Source organism: Macaca mulatta, chromosome 6 (genome assembly GCF_049350105.2).
Source record: "Macaca mulatta isolate MMU2019108-1 chromosome 6, T2T-MMU8v2.0, whole genome shotgun sequence".
In the NCBI taxonomy this organism is placed as follows: Eukaryota; Metazoa; Chordata; class Mammalia; order Primates; family Cercopithecidae; genus Macaca; species Macaca mulatta.
This window is the reverse complement of record NC_133411.1, coordinates 77846583-77863075: the sequence shown is the minus strand read 5'-3', so window position 1 is coordinate 77863075 and position 16493 is coordinate 77846583. Positions and strand designations below refer to the sequence as shown.

Sequence of the window (16493 nt, the reverse complement as noted above, 5' to 3'; positions counted from 1 at the left end):
TCCCATAAAGATGTTTAAAGTAGTTCAGGAAACCTAGCTTTCACTCTCAGGTTAGGTACTTTTCTTTTCTGGAGGGACAGGAGTCTGTCTCACTTTGCTGCCCTGGCTGGAGGAAAGTGGCACAATCACAGCTCCCTGCAACTTCTAATTCCTGGGCTCAAGCAAGTCTCTTCCTTCGGCCTTCCATGTAGCTAGATAGCCATGAGCCGCCATGCCCAGCTAGGTACTATTTAAACAGGTTAACACAGCTGTAAGAAATTATAGCATAGGCTAGTCTTTAAATGTAAAGACTGGTAAAATATTAATTATTGAAACTGGACAGCAGGTATATGGGAGTCCACTACTGCGCTTTTGCGCACCTTAAACATTTCCAAAATGAAAAGTTGAAATAGTATACTAGTAATTCCATCAGCCTGGCTTGGTACCCTCCAAGGAAGAAATAAAAAATAGAAAAGGCTTTGGCTATAAGCAGTATGGGTTTCTATACATAAGTTTTAAACAAAATATAGAAATCTTAAATAAAAGCAATATGTGCTCAATCTAATTCCAAAGAAACAAATATTTTAAAAGTAAGTAGCATTTTACATTTGAACATAAACATATAATTTAATACGCATGTTAAGTGACAAGGCTGACTGGGCGTGATGGGTCACATCTGTAACCCCAGCATTTTAGGAGGCCAAGGCAGGTGGATCACTAGAGGTCAGGAGTTCGAGACCAGCCTGGCCAACATGGTGAAACCCTGTCTCTACTAAAAATATAAAAATTAGCTGGGCTTGGTGGCAGGCGCCTGTAATCCCAGCTACTCAGCAGGCTGAGGCAGGAGAATCACCTGAACCTGGGAGGCAGTGGTTGCAGTGTGCTAAGACTGTCCTCCAGCCTGGGCAATAAGAGTGAAATTCCATCTCAAAAAATAAAAAGTAAAATAAAATAAAATAAAGTGATAAGGCTATTCATGTTAACTCAAGTACTAATTTATGATGAGTAGCTTTTTTCAAATCATCTGAGAAATTCACATAAAGCCTACAACATAAACTTTCTTGAAAGGTGAAGTTATATTTTTAAATGTTATATAACTAGATACGCAGACAAAAAATCCATCTAAATTGCTTCTGTTTTAAAAAACTGATTGAGTTCTAAAACTTCTTACAAAATCCAAAGATGATATAATCAACAAAATGATGCTTACCTTAGACATTCATTAAGAACCTTGGGCTCATCTGGCTGCACATTTTGAAAAGAATCATTTTTCTCAGGTTGTAATATGACATCTTCCTCTTCAAAATCTTTACATGATTGATCTTCCATGTGTTGAGTCTTAAAAACAAACACATTTTTCTAATGTTTTAGGTTTCACAATGAGGCATAACAGATTTCATTGAAAATGTTGTCCAATTTAAGTATAAAATGGTAAAAAAAAATTCAAAATTATAAAATGGTGACTTTAAAATACTTTTAATGTATTTTCTTTAGCTATCTTAGAAAATTTCAAGAGCTACTCCTTTTAGGATATCTCAAAGTCCCATTCCTCTCCTCCCAGTCAAAAAACAAGTTAACTGTCTTGGTTTCATCTGTTAGAAATACCCCTGTGGGGTCTATTTTTCTGAATTATTTTGATTATTACAATTGCATTATAGATCACGTGAATTTTTTTTTTTTTTTGAGACAGAGTCTTGCTCTGTTGCCCAGGCTAGAGTGCAGTGACGCGATCTCGGCTCACTGCAAGCTCCGCCTCCCAGGTTCACGCCATTCTCCTGCCTCAGCCTCCTGAGTAGCTGGGACTACAGGTGCACCAGCTGCCACCTGTGCCACCACCACGCCCGGCTAATTTTTTGTATTTTTAGCAGAGACAGGGTTTCACCATGTTAGCCAGGATGGTCTTGATCTCCTGACCTCGTGATCCGCCCGTCTCAGCCTCCCAGAGTGCTGGGATTACAGGCGTGAGCCACTGCGCCCAGCTGGAGTTTTTTTAAGACTGGGTCTCACTCTGTCACCCACGCTAGAGTGCAACGGCATAATTATAGATCGCTCACTGGAGGCTTGAACTCCTGGACTCAACTGATCCTCCTGCCTCAGCCTCCCAAGTAGCTGGAACTATAGAAGCACACCACTAAGCCCAGCTAATTAAAAAAACTGTTTGTAGAAACAGAGTGTCACTATGTTGCCCAGACTGGTTTCAGACACCTGGCCTCAAGCAATCCTCTCACCTCAGCCTCCCAAAATGCTGGGATTACAGGCATAGGTCAACATGCCTGGTCTACAGACCATGGGAATTATAACGTAAGAAACTGAAATCTCAAAATATGCCAACTTTTATCTGTATCACAAAGACTATGTAAATAATCCAAAATTCACAGTCTTTGTTCTTGGAATTGTATCTTAATAGGGAGCTTTTAACATTTTATGCCGTTTAAGCCAATGTTAAAACTCACATATGTACTGATCTCTCCAAAAGAGAAGGTTAATTCAAACATCTACTAAGTGATAGGGAAAAGCAAGTCCAAATATGAGGTCAGGTGAAACAGATTATTTATCATGTAAATGCCCAAAATCTAAAATGGCTTTACAACTAGCAAGGCTGTTGGCTATAACATTTTGACCACAAATTTAATAAATGATGCACACAAATTGTGCAGTACTGTTTTTAAAAGGGGGTAAAGGGGTTGGGCACAGTGGCTCATGCCTGTAATCCTAGCACTTTGGGAGGCTGAGGCGGGTGGATCACCTGAGGTCAGGAGTTCGAGATCAGGCTGGTCAATATGGCAAAACCCTGTCTCTACTGAAAATACAAAAATTAGCCAGACCTGGTGGTGTGCGCCTGTAGTCACACAACTAAAAATACAAAAACATTATAGATCATGGGAATTTTTTTGTTTTTGAGACAGAGTCTTGCTCTGTCACCCAGGCTAGAGTGCAGTGGCACGATCTCAGGTGGCTGAGGTAGGAGAATCACTTGAACCTGGGTGGCAGAGGTTGCAGTGAGCCAAGATCGTGCCACTGCATTCCAGTCTGGGCGACAGAGCGAGACTCTGTCAGAAATAAACATGTGTATGTATGTATGTATGTATGTATGTATGTATGCATGCATGTGGGTGAAGGGAAGCTTATATTAAGGCTCACGTACTTCACAAAAATGTGAGGAGGAATCAGAGTACTTACATCTCTATCAGCACGGGATTCATTTTCATTCTTTTCTACATTGGCCCCAATTTCTTCCTGTGACATGAGAATTTCTTTTCTTCCAGCAGCTTTACCTACATTTGGCTTTGGCTTTTGCAATCGGCCCCTCACTTTTGCAGGTGTTAAAGCCTTTAGCTGACTCTCTTCCTGCAGACAATTTTTTTCACCCAACCTAGAACCACAAAGAAATAAAATCAATGTTTATTTTGAAGTCACCAATTTCCTTCTCCCTGGCATGAATAAGTAAACCATGTGGAATATGAAATAATTCACAAGTTTCCTGAAAAGACATAATCCTCCCAGACGTGGTGGCTCACACCTATAATCCTAGCACTTTGGGAGGCCAAGGCGGGGGGGATCATTTGAGGTCAGGAGTTCGAGATCAGCCTGGCCGACATGGTTAAATCTGTCTCTACTAAAAATATAAAAATTAGCCGGGCGTGGTGGTGGGCGCCTATAACCTCAGCTACTTGGGAGGCTGAGGCAGGAGAATCACTTGAACCTGGGAGGCAAAGGCTGCAGTGAGCAGAGACTGCACCACTACTCAACAAAGCGAGACTCCATCTCAAAAAAAAAGGAAAAAGAAAAAAAGACAAATCCTGAAAAGCCCATTTGAAAAAGCACTTTTAAATAGAATTTTATTACAAAATTGGAAAAATCTACATCTGTCAAGCATAGAACACTACTCCTGACTAAGGATACTATAGAATACTGTAGAACTCCAGGGGATTAGTCCCAAAGCATGGTATAAATGGCAACCCCTGGAACAGCCCAGAATCCACCACCAGTCAGATTCACATTCTATTTTAGATTTCCATTTCAAGTTAAATATTCCCTTTTAAAATCTCTTACTATAAATAAAATTATCCAGGAGCACATATTATAAACATTCAAATGTAATGGCTAACTCAACAGACTTAAAAAATTCATAGAAGGAATATCAAGCAGAGAGAGTATTATTAATGTTTCAAAACCACCTATGGTTGAAAACGAACTTAAAGTATGCCACTTGAAAATTAAATTCAGACCTTATTAAGTAGAAAACAAATTATTACCATCATTCCTAAGAGTTACTTTTTTGTTACTATTTCCTGAATACTTACATAGATACAGTTTCAGCTTCTGGATTCTCTCTCTCCATAGTCTCCATTCTCAAAATGTCCAATGTATTCATCTTATCCTTTTCCAGGTGGTCCTGTGAATTTAATTTGCTACAATTTATCTACTTACCATAAAAAGTTCAAACTTTGCAATAAATAAATGGAAATTAAAACAACAGAACTGGCCGGGCACAGTGGCTCAAGCCTGTAATCCTAGCACTTTGGGAGGCCAAGGCGAGCAGACTGCCTGACCTCAGGAGTTTAAGACCAGCCCGGGAAACATGGTGAAACTGTCTCTACTAAAATACAAAAAATTAGCCAGGCGTGGCAGTGTGCGCCTGTAGTCCCAGTTACTTGGGAGGCTAAGGCAGGAGAATTCCTTGAATGCGGGAGGCAGAGGCTGCAGTGAGCTGAGGTCACGCCACTATACTCCAGCCTGGGTGACAGAGTGAGACTCCATCTCAATAAATAAATAAATAAGAACTTCATTTTTTGTACTTCTAACTAGATGAGATTTTCTAAAAATCCTAAATGCAGATGAAATTTTTTTTTTTTTTTTGAGACACAGTCACGCTCTGTCGCCCAGGCTAGAGTACAGTGGCATCATGATAGCTCACTGCAGCCTTGACCCCAGAGGCTCAGGTGATCCTCCCATCTCAGCCTCCTGAGTAGCTGGGACTACAGGTGCACACCATGCCCAGCTAATTTTTTCATTTTTTTGTACAGACCGGATCTTGCCATGTTGCCCAAGCTTGTTTCAAATTCCTGGGCTCAGATGATTAGCCCACCTCAGCCTCCCAAAGGGCTGGGCTTACAGGTATGAGCCACCACACCTGGTGTACAATTTTTTTGTTTTTTTAACAAAAATGGAATCACACTAAATATTTCAGAAAAATATTTCTGAAATGTTAATTACCAAAGGATACAAAACTGTATTGAAACCACGATTCAGTTGTGTAAAAGAAAATATGCAACAATATATGTGAAAAGATTGGTTGCATGTAAATAATGAAATTACAAATATTAGAAAGAATGGTTGGGCATGGTGGCTTATGCCTGTAATCCCAGCACTTTGGGAGGCTGAGGCGGGGGATCACCTGAGGTCAGAAGTTCGAGACCAGCGGGGATAACACGGTGAAACCTCGTTTCTATTAAAAATAGAAAAAAATTAGCCGGGCATGGTGGCACATGCCTGTAATCCCAGCCAGTTGGGAGGCTGAGGCAGGGGAATCGCCTGAACCCAGGAGGCGGAGGTTGCTATAAGCCGAAATCACACCATTGCACTCTAGCTTGGGCAACAAAAATGAAACTCCACCTCAAAAAAAAAAAAAAAAGAAAAAGAAAAGAAACAAGATTACAACATTTCAAAGAAAAAAAGGTAAAGAAAAAAATTACAAGTGATTTTTGTTTTAACTTTTACATGAATCTGTATTTTCCAAATTTTCTAGAATTCAATAAACGTAAGATTAGAATGATATAACTATACTATAAAGATTATGATAAAAGATATTTCACAAAACAGTAAAAAGCAAACCAACATCTTAAAAAGTGTTTTAGTTAAAAAAAAAATTGTAGGCCGCGTGCGGTGGCTCAAGCCTGTAATCCCAGCACTTTGGGAGGCCGAGACGGGCGGATCACGAGATCAGGAGATCGAGACCATCCTGGCTAACACGGTGAAACCCCGTCTCTACTAAAAAATACAAAAAACTAGCCGGGCGAGGTGGCGGGCACCTGTAGTCCCAGCTACTTGGGAGGCTGAGGCAGGAGAATGGCGTAAACCCGGGAGGTGGAGTTTGCGGTGAGCCGAGATCCGGCCACTGCACTCCAGCCTGGGCGACAGAGCGAGACTCCGTCTCAAAAAAAAAAAAAAAAAAAAATTGTAACAATATAATTCTGGAAAAGTTATAAGGAAACAGAAAGATTCACTTAGCAATGTAAATACATTATTTATGACTGTCAGCTTGACAATGCATAACAATTCAGGACTCAGACATATCAGAAAAATTTTTAAAGTAATAAAAATAACAAATAACAAAAGACAACACATAACAAGAATCATAAAAATATTTAAAACATTATTTGACCCAACAATCCCACCAGTCTGTAGAAATTTACACTTTGTTTCCTTGAGAAAGCCTTACTTACAAAATTGTTTGCTTCTAATGTACAAGAGTTAAAAAAACAAATAAACAAAAATATAAACAATCTGAACATCCATTAGTAGAAAACTGATTAGGTAAATCAATAACATGTTAACATGATATAGCTATTAAAAATATCAATTGGACCCAAAAAAGTGTAAATTAATAGTTTCAGAGGAAAAGAGTTTTTTTAAATTTTTTATTTTTTTGAGAGTTTCGCTCTGTTGCCCAGGCTGGAGTACAGTGGCGCAATCTTGGCTCGCTGAAACCTCTTCCCTCCTGGGTTCAGATGGTTCTCTTGCCTCAAACTCCCGAGTAGTTGGGATTACAGGCGTGTGTCACAACACCCAGCTAATTTTTTGTATTTTTAGTAGAGATGGGGTTTCGCCATGTTGGCCAGGCTGGTTTCAAACTCCTGGCCTAAAGTGAACCACCGGCCTCGGCCTCCCAAAGTGCTGGGATTACAGGTGCGCACCACTGTGGCCAGGTAAAAAAGGTTTTGGCAGGGTGCAGTGGCTCAACATAGTGAAACCTTGTCTCTACTAAAAGTACAAAAATTGGCTGGGCGTAGAGGTGTGCGCCTGTAATCTCAGCTACTTGGAAGGCTGAGGCAGGAGAATCGCTTGAACCCTGGAGGCAGAGGTTGCACTGAGCCGAGATCACGCCATCGCACCCCAGCCTGGGCGACAGGGCAAGACTCCGTCCCAAAAACAAAACAAAGAAAAGAAAAAGGTTTTAAATATTATACACATAATGGTTAAAAATTATAGAAATGTGTGCATACATAGATAAAGTTATTGGCCAGGCATGGTGCCCTCACACCTGTAATCCCAGCATTTTGAGAGGCCAATGTGGATGGATCACTTGAGGTCAGGAATTCAAGACAAGCCTGGCCAACATGACAAAACCTCATCTCAACTGAAAATACAAAAATTAGTTGGGCGTGGTGGTGCATGCCTGCAATCCCACCTACTTAGGAGGCTGAGGCACGAGAATAGCTTGAACCTGTGAGACAGAGGCTACAATGAGCCAGGATCATGCCATTGCACTCCAGCCTGGGCGACTGAGCGAGACCCTATCTCAAAAAAAAAAAAAAAAAAAAAAAAAAGGGCAGGCATGGTGGCTTATGTCTGTAATCCCAGCACTTTGGGAGGCTGGGGCAGGTGGATCACATCAGGTCAGGAGTTCGAGACCAGCCTGGCCAACATGGTGAAACCCTGTCTCTACTAAAAATACAAAAATTAGCCAGGTGTGATGGCATGTGCCTGTAATCCCAGCTACTTGGGAGACTGAGGCAGGAGAATTGCTTCACCCTGAGAGGTGGAGGCTGCAGTGAGTCAAGAACGTGCCACTGCACTCCAGCCTAGGTGACAGAGCAAGACTCCATCGCAAAAAAAAAAAAAGAAAGAAAGAAAGAAAGAAAAAGAATAAAGAAATTTATTGACCAGGTGAGCTGGCTCATGCCTATAATCCTAGCACTCTGGAAAGCTGAGGCAGGAGAATCACTTGAGGCCAGGAGTCAGAAACCAGCCTGGTGCACATATACTCCATTCCTAATTTTTGCTAATTTAAAAAGAAAATCAGGCCGGGCGCGGTGGTTCACGCCTGTAATCCCAGCACTTTGGGAGGCTGAGGCGGGCAGATCACGAGGTCAGGAGATCAAGACCATCCTGGCTAACACACCGAAACCCCGTCTCTACTAAAAATACAAAAAATTAGCCAGGCGTGGTGGTGGGTGCCTATAGTCCCAGGCACTCAGGAGACTGAGGCAGGAGAATGGTATGAAATCGGGAGATGGAGCTTGCAGTGAGCCGAGATCGCGCCATTGCAGTCCAGCCTGGGAGACAGCGAGACTCTGTCTCAAAAAAAAAAAAAAAAAATTATCTGGGTTTGGTGGCACACACCTGTATTCCCACCTACTGGGGAGGGTGATGTGGGAGAATCACTTGAGCTCAGGATTTTGAGTCTGTAGAGAGCCGTAATAGTGCCATTGCACTCCTGGACTCTGTTGCCTTGGCAATAGAGCAAGACCCTGTCTCAGAAAAAACAAACAGTTTGTAAAAGACAAACAGAAATGTGACTGCCTATGTGTGGATGAGAACGTTGTGGGCATAATTTAATATATAGCTGGTTTATGAAATATTTTAAATAAAAATTTTATATAAGTAAACAGACGATAGATTTATCACCACTGAGGATATCTGAAATGATTATACACCAGGTTAAAGAAAACGTGTCAACAGGAGACTAAGATAGGAACAAATCTAATGTTAATGTAAGTTCTTGTATCCGTTTTAATATCAGTAACATTACTCTGTAATTACAAGTCAAAAACTTTTATTCCCAATTATTTAAAGAAAATTTTTATAATTTTAATTTCCATGAAGTCTCTTACCCCATACCTTTTCAACTGAAGTTTTTGAATGTGAATTCTTGCTCTCTGCCTCTGTTTTGTCTTGTGAAAGAACCGATTTCTTCCCAGCCCTTGACAAATTGGGTTTAGGTCTCTGGAAGCAACCTCTCAACATTGGTTTAACATTTTCTGTTTGATCAATTTCCCTGAAAAATTAACATTATTTAAATAGCATCAAACATGCAGTCATGTCCAAATGAACTTCTAAAATAACCTACTGAGAACTAGGAAGAACTCCTTTAAGAGCTTACTTAGAACAAGAGTAGCAAAGAAAACTTAGACTAATTTGTTCTATCTGATATTAAAAATATACTATTCATCATCAGTAATTAAAACAGTGTGGTACTAATATATGAGTAAACAGATAAATGAAACAAATTTAAAATCCAGAAACCAACTTCAAAATAGACATGATTTTGGCATATATTGAAGGTAGCAACTCATAACAGGGAGGATAAGATGAAATGCAATACAATACGGTGAGGATAAAACTTAAGAAATATTAAGTAAGATTAAGATGATGGGAAGGCCGGGCACGGTGGCTCATACCTATAATCCCAGCACTTTGGGAGGCCGAGGTGGGTGGATCACCTCAGGTCAGGAGTTCGAGACCAGCCTGGCAAACATGGTGAAACCCTATTTCTACTAAAAATAACAATAATTAGCCATGCATGGCGGCATGTGCCTGTAGTCCCAGCTACTCAGAAGGCTGAGGAAGGTGAATTCCTTGAATCCGGGAGGCAGAGGTTGCAGTGAGCCAAGATGGTGCCAGTGCATTCCAGACTGGGTGACGAGAGCAAGACTCCATCTCTGGATGTGGTGGTGAGCACCTATAGTCCCAGCTACTAGGGAGACTAAGGTGAGAGGATCACCTAAGCCTGGGGCCAGGTCGAGGTTGCAGTGAGCTATGATCACACCACTGCACTCCTGCAACCCTGTCTCAAAAAAAAATCGTAAATATTTAAATGTGTAAGTGTGTGTATACACACACACACATTCTGTCAGCAAGCAATTCAATTTTCAGGAACTTACCCTATATACTTGTATATAGGCAAAAAGATAGAGGTGCAAGACTATAAGCACTGTTTAGCAACACAGCCTACATAGCAGTCAATAGGGCACTGGTAATACAAACTATGATGCATACATATACAGAACACTATTAAGCTATAAAAAGAACAAGGAGAGTTACTACATAAGAATATGAAGACAGAAGAAAACCACTGCAAAATGTTATATATAGTATCATTAGGTTTATAACAAGAGCAAAAAATATAAATTTGTATTAGCTTGAATGTATTTTTTTAATCTCTGAAAGAATATAAGAAATAAATAACATGGATTATTTGAGTGAAACGGGACAGGTTAAGAGGGAGAGCTCAATCATACCTTTTTATACTTGTTGATGTTTGAACCCTATGAATGTATTGTCTATTTCAAAGACTAACTGACATTTTGATTTTTTAAGAGTTTGATTTCCATTGTGACAGTACTTTACTGAAAAATAAGAATTGATGAATAGCTTTCTTTTTTTTTTTTTTTTTTTGACAGAGTCTCGCTCTGTCGCCCAGGATGGAGTGCAGTGACGTGATCTCAGCTCACTGAAGGCTCTGCCTCCCGGGTTCACGCCATTCTCCTGCCTCAGCCTTCTAAGTAGCTGGGACTACAGGCACACTGGCTGCCACCTGTGCCACCACCACGCCCGGCTAATTTTTTGTATTTTTAGCAAAGACAGGGTTTCACCATGTTAGCCAGGATGGTCTCAATCTCCTGACCTTGTGATCCGCCTGCCTCGGCCTCCCAAAGTGCTGGGATTACAGGTGTAAGCCACTGTGCCCAGCCCATAAACTGAATAGCTTTTAAGCCCATATGAGATGAGGAATTATGAGGAAGATTAAAAGGAAGTATAAAACCTTCAGATATCTCTTCAAAGGGAGATTTTTATGATGCTTTTAATCATTTCTTGAGAAGATATTAATTTAACCAGTATCTGCATACTGGAAGATACACTTCCTTGAAATCACCAATATTAAAATCTATTATTTTGACACCAGGCATAAAAAATAACTCAAACCAAGCAAAAGTAAAATCTCATGGCAAATATTTAGGCTTCCAAATTGTTTTCGAATTTCATAAGTTACCACCTTCTTAAAATTCATATATTATACAACAAATATGAAAGAGAATCTTTCTGCAATTAAATATAAAAACACCTGATGTTATACTCTGAACAGACTACAGTATAATTACATATTAAATGATTCCCTCAACTATTAATAAACTATGTATTAATAGTCCCCTTGAATCCCTAAATAAAGCAACATTATTATCATTTAAGAACCTTATCAAAATTTTATAAATAAATCCTATCGTATAAAATACTCACTGTGAATTATTTTTTAGGTCAACATTTCTTTCTTCTGTACAACTACCCTCAGCATCATTCACCTCACACGATGCTCTAATTCCAACTTCTAATGAAGGCAAATCTGAAGTGTTTGATTCTGAAGACTCAGTTGCTACTGATGCGGCATCTTGTTGATTACTAAAAAAGTGAAAATATATCAGACAGAAAAGAATTCCTAATAATATATATTTTATAATAATTATTTTTAAAAATTTTAAATACACAAATTCACCATTTTGCAAGATGCTGCTTCAAATTACAGAATAATACAAACTGCTATATTAGCTTTTCTATGATCCATCTTGCACCATGTTACAAAAACTGTACCTCCAGAGAAAGCAGCAGCCACAAATTTACACGTTTAGGAACATGCTCAAGAAATTTCAAAACGAAGGCCGGACAAAGTGGCTCACGCCTGTAATCCCAGCACTTTGGGAGGCCGGGGTGGGTCGATTACTTGAGGCTAGGAGTTTGAGACCATCTTGGCCAATATGGTTAAACTCCATCTCTAATAAAAATACAAAAACTAGCTGGGCATGGTGGTGCAGGCCTATAATCCACCTACTTAGGAGGCTGAGGCAAAAGAATCACTAGAACCCGGGAGGTGATCACACCACTGCACTCCAGCCCGGGTGATAGAGCCAAGCTCTGTCTCAAAAAAAAAAAAAAAGGCTTCAAAATGAGAAATTATTAAATGTGGTTCACAAATCAAACGTGCGTAAAATAATAGTAACATTTAGGAATTAGCTTTCATTAAAATTTATATAGGCAAGCCTTGCTATGCAGGGTACTGTGTAACCAAAAGTCATATAAAGCAAAGACACAGCTCCAATAAGCTCAAGTTGCAGTTAACATAGTCCTATGCAAAGTGAGAACTACTATATTTAAAAATATTTCAATTATCAGCCAGGTGTTATAGAACGTGCCTGTAGTCCCAGCTACTCAGAAGGCTGAGGTGAGAGGACCGCTTAAGCCCAGGAAATCGAGGCGGCAGTGAGCTGAGATTGCACCACTGCACTCCAGCCTGGGCGATAGAGCAAGACTCGGTCACAAAATAAATTTCAACTAACAATAATATAACTGAGAGTCATGCACTGACCATTTCAACACATATTCACATTTAGCCATACCTTTTTTTTTTTCTTTTTTCTCGCTCATTTTTTCTACTAGGTGTTCATCTTTTCCTGACTTATCAGCAAGAGTTCTCTATATATTTTTATTGTCTAGATATTACACATAAAATCTCCCGATCAGTAACTTGCCTTTTATTTTCTTTATGGAGGATTTGTTAACAGAACTATTTAATTTTACTACCATCAAACTTACCAATCTTATCTTTTAAAGTCTGTGTTTTCTATGTTTTAATAGAAATGTCTTACCTCAGGCCTTGACATTACAAAGATATTTTTCTACATTTCTTCTAAAAGTTGTAAAGATTTGTTTTATACATGTAGTCTTCAATCCATCAGGAAGTTAGCGGATATGGTAACATGAGGATTAAATATTATGGTTTTCAAATCTGAGCTCAATCTGATGGTTAGTTAGTTCAATCTTTGCCCGCTAATTTCTAAAGCTACCTCTGCCATATGACAGATTCCTAAATGTCTCTTCCTAAACTCTATATTCAGTTCCGCTGAGTCAATTCATCTAACCCTGTACCAATACCATGCTGCTTTAGTTACTGTAGCTTGAAAATTAGTCTAGGACAGTCCCTCTCCAAAGCTGGCGTTTTTTAAACCTGTCTTTACCATTCTTGAGCCTTTACTCTTGTGTACACAACAATTTTAGAATCAACTCTTTGTTTTCTAAAACCAACTGGGACTTTAACGATCATTACAAGGTTGTTTTCCCCTAAAGTAGAAAAAGTTAGGGCCACAGTGGCTCATGCTGAGGTGTGAGGATTGCTTAAGCCCAGGAGTTTGAGACCAGCCTGGAAAACATCTCCACTAAAAAATGTTTTTAAAATTAGCCAGGCATGGTGTCCCATGACTGTAGTCCCAGCTACTCGAGAGGCTGAGGTGATAGAATCATTTGAGCCCAAGAGTTCAAGGTTGTGGTGAGCCACGATCATGCTACTACACTCTAGCCGGAGCAACAGAGTAAGACCCTGTCACAATTTTTTTAAATTATTTTAAAAATTAGAAAAAGTCATGAGTAGTTTTGTGTAGTTTACAAAACTAGGTGTATCTGTGAAGTCACACTTTAGATATCTGTCACCTAGGAACAAACAACTATGAGAAATAGCATGATTCCACTTATGTGAAATATCTAGATTAGACATAGAAACAGAAAGTTGTCTACAACCTTACCACTCTTAATGGGCCTAATTTGATCTCAAACTAAGCAAGTCTGGTCCTGATTAGTACATGGATGGGAAACAGAAAGCAGATTAGAGATTATCAGTGGTTGCAGCGAGGGGAGAATGAGGAATTACTGCATAATGGGTGCAGGTTTTCTGTTTGCAGTGATAAAACAGGTTTAGAAATAGTGCTGATGGCTGCACAACAATGTAAATGTAATTAATGCTACTAAATTGTATGCTTAAAAACAGTAAACAGCTTTAAGTTTGTTTTTGGCAATAGTTTCTTAGATATGACACCAAAAGTATAGGCAACAAAAGCAAAATTAGACAAATGGGACTACATTGAACTAAAAAGCTTCTGTACACCAAAGGAAACAGCAGAGTGAAAAGGCAATCTATGGAATGGGAGAAAATGTGTAAATCATATTTCTGATAAGGGGCTAAAATCCAAACTACATAAATAATTCTCAAAACTCAACAGCAAAAAAAAAATAACCTAATTAAAAACTCAGGCACAGGACCTGAATAGACATGTCTCCAAAGAAGATACACAAATGGCTAACAGCTACGAAAGATGCTCAACTCAATAATTATCTGGGAAATGCAAATCAAAACAACCATAAGAAACCACCTTCTACCTGTTCAGAAGGACATTATTAATAAAATGAAAGATAACAAGTATTGAAGAAGATGTGAAAAAAACTGGAACCCTTGTACATTGTTGGTGGTTATGTAAAATGGTGCACCCGCTATTGGAAACAGTATGAAGGGTCCTCAAAAAATGAAAAGTAGAACTACCACATGATCTAGCAACCCTACTTCCAGGTATTCATCCACAAGAACTGAAATCAGGACCTCAAAGAGATATTTGCACTCCCATGTTCAGTGACGACAACAGACAAAAACAACCTAAATGTCCATCAACCAATGAATGGATGAAGAAAATGTGGCCTATACATGTACTATAATATTATTCGGTCATAAAAAAGGCAATCTTCTGATATGCTACAATATGGATGAAAGTTGAGGACATTACATTAAGTGAAATAAGCCAGTCACAGAAGGAAAACTACTGCATGAGGCTGGGCGCTGTGACTCACACCTGTAATCCCAGTACTTTGGGAGGCCAGGGCAGGTGGATCACCTGAGCTCAGTTCAAGACCAGCCTGAGCAAAATGGTGAAACTCCATCTCTAACAAAAATACAAGAAATTAGCCAGGTGTAGTGGTACATGCCTGTGGTCCCAGCTTCTTGGGAGGCTGAGATGGGAGGATTGCTTGAGCCTGGGAGGTGGAAGTTGCAGGGAGCTGAGATCGTGCCACTGCACTCCAGCCTGGGTGACAGAAACCGACCCCATCTCAAAAACAAAACAAAACAAAACAAAAAAGAAAAAGAGAGAATCATGATTGCCAAGGGCTGGGAGGCGGAGGAAATGGGAGTTGCTGTTCAATAGGTACAGAGGTACAGTTATGCAAGGTAAAAAAAAATTCCAGAGATCGGCAATACAACACTGTGCTTATAGTTAACAATACTGTATAGTACACATAAAAAATCTGTTAAGAGGGTAAATCTCATGTTTTTATATTACAAATTAAGATTTTAAAACACACACACACACACAGAGCAGGACACATTATATTCAAACTAATGAAAACCAAAGACAAAGAAAATCATTATAGAAAATGATAAACCCATGTAAACACCAACCAAAAGAAAGCTACAATGGCAAAGTAAACATCAGAAAAAAAGAGCAATAACAGAAGGATAGTACACAATGATAAAGGGAATTTCACCAAAAAGACAAAACAATCCTAGATATGTACACACCTAACAAAAGAGCTTCAAAATATATGGAGCAAAAACAAATAGAACTGAAAAAAAGAAACAGGCAAATCCACAATTACAGATGGAGACTTCAACACTCCTTTCTCAGTAATCAACAGATGTGGGTAAAACCAGAAAACACACAGAAAATACCTTAATGAAAGGATGGGGTCAGTTGTTTTCTCAACTTTTTCACTGGAGGCAAAACCCACAATGCCATCTACGTTTTGTGTGCAGGAAAGCATCTGCTCCTTACTGCATTCACCTTCCTTTACCTCGGGCCTTATAGCCTGACATTTATCTACAAATACAAAATGCATGTTATTCTAAAAAATGACAGCAAAAACATATTTTAAAGCACAAAGGAATTTACCTATAACACTGTCTTTTCCTACAAAATCTTAATCCATTCAACATTCAAATTCCTATTTGCAAGGCACACATCTTATTTTTAGACCACAATAAAAACTTAACATAGATGAGGATCAGCCCAAGCTTCTTGGATAGTTTATAGCATCTTTCTTTTATCTTAAATTCTAAGTATTTAAAGTGGCTTATTTTATATGTCAAGTAAGGAAACTAAAAGTTGACTTAACTATTCTTTTGCTCCTTCAGAAGTATACCAATTAGTAACAAAGTAATAGCTATCATTTATTAAGTACTTATTAAGTGGCTGGAACCCTTAAGTCCATCAAATGCATTATCTCATTTAATACTTGAAACAAACCTGTTAAAAGATATTAATATTAACCTCATAGAGAACCCCTGAGTTCAGAGATCTTAAGTAACTTGCCCAATACAATACTTAAGCAAGTAAAAAAGCTGGAATTTAAAGCAAGGTCTGTTTGATTTCTAAAATCTGGTTGTGAATCATTAAGCTGTTCTGCATTATACGTAATGACTCTAATGATAAGCCAAAAAAGAGCATAATATTGTGATGCCTACAAAGCATGCGATGTTAGCTACCAGGACTCTTATATTAAAATCAGATTGGTAAATCTGAACTACAGAAAACATAAATTTTATAGAAAGGTTGTTCTGGTCTGCTCCTACCTTTTCCTTGGTTATCGGCTTTAAATAATGTACATATGAATTCTTAAGGAAAGGGACCAAGACTCCCCCTCAA

At 39.0% G+C, this 16493-nt stretch overlaps 1 protein-coding gene across 6 annotated transcripts in view; it reads right to left on the bottom strand.

Annotated features, from left to right (window-relative positions):
- Nucleotides 1-16493, bottom strand: part of BDP1 (B double prime 1, subunit of RNA polymerase III transcription initiation factor IIIB) — a 114838-nt gene that overhangs the window by 62663 nt on the left and 35682 nt on the right. For all 6 annotated transcript variants that reach the window (XR_013418373.1, XR_013418374.1, XM_015140253.3 and 3 more), the window contains exons 11-16: nucleotides 15521-15668; nucleotides 11221-11379; nucleotides 8824-8980; nucleotides 4284-4375; nucleotides 3160-3352; nucleotides 1190-1317 (exon numbers count right to left, since the gene is read on the bottom strand). Coding sequence is in view for 4 of the 6 variants with exons in the window: in XM_015140253.3 (XP_014995739.3) it covers nucleotides 1190-1317; nucleotides 3160-3352; nucleotides 4284-4375; nucleotides 8824-8980; nucleotides 11221-11379; nucleotides 15521-15668 (877 nt within the window). In the remaining 2 variants the exon portion in view is untranslated. The remainder of the gene's footprint in view (nucleotides 1-1189; nucleotides 1318-3159; nucleotides 3353-4283; nucleotides 4376-8823; nucleotides 8981-11220; nucleotides 11380-15520; nucleotides 15669-16493) is intronic.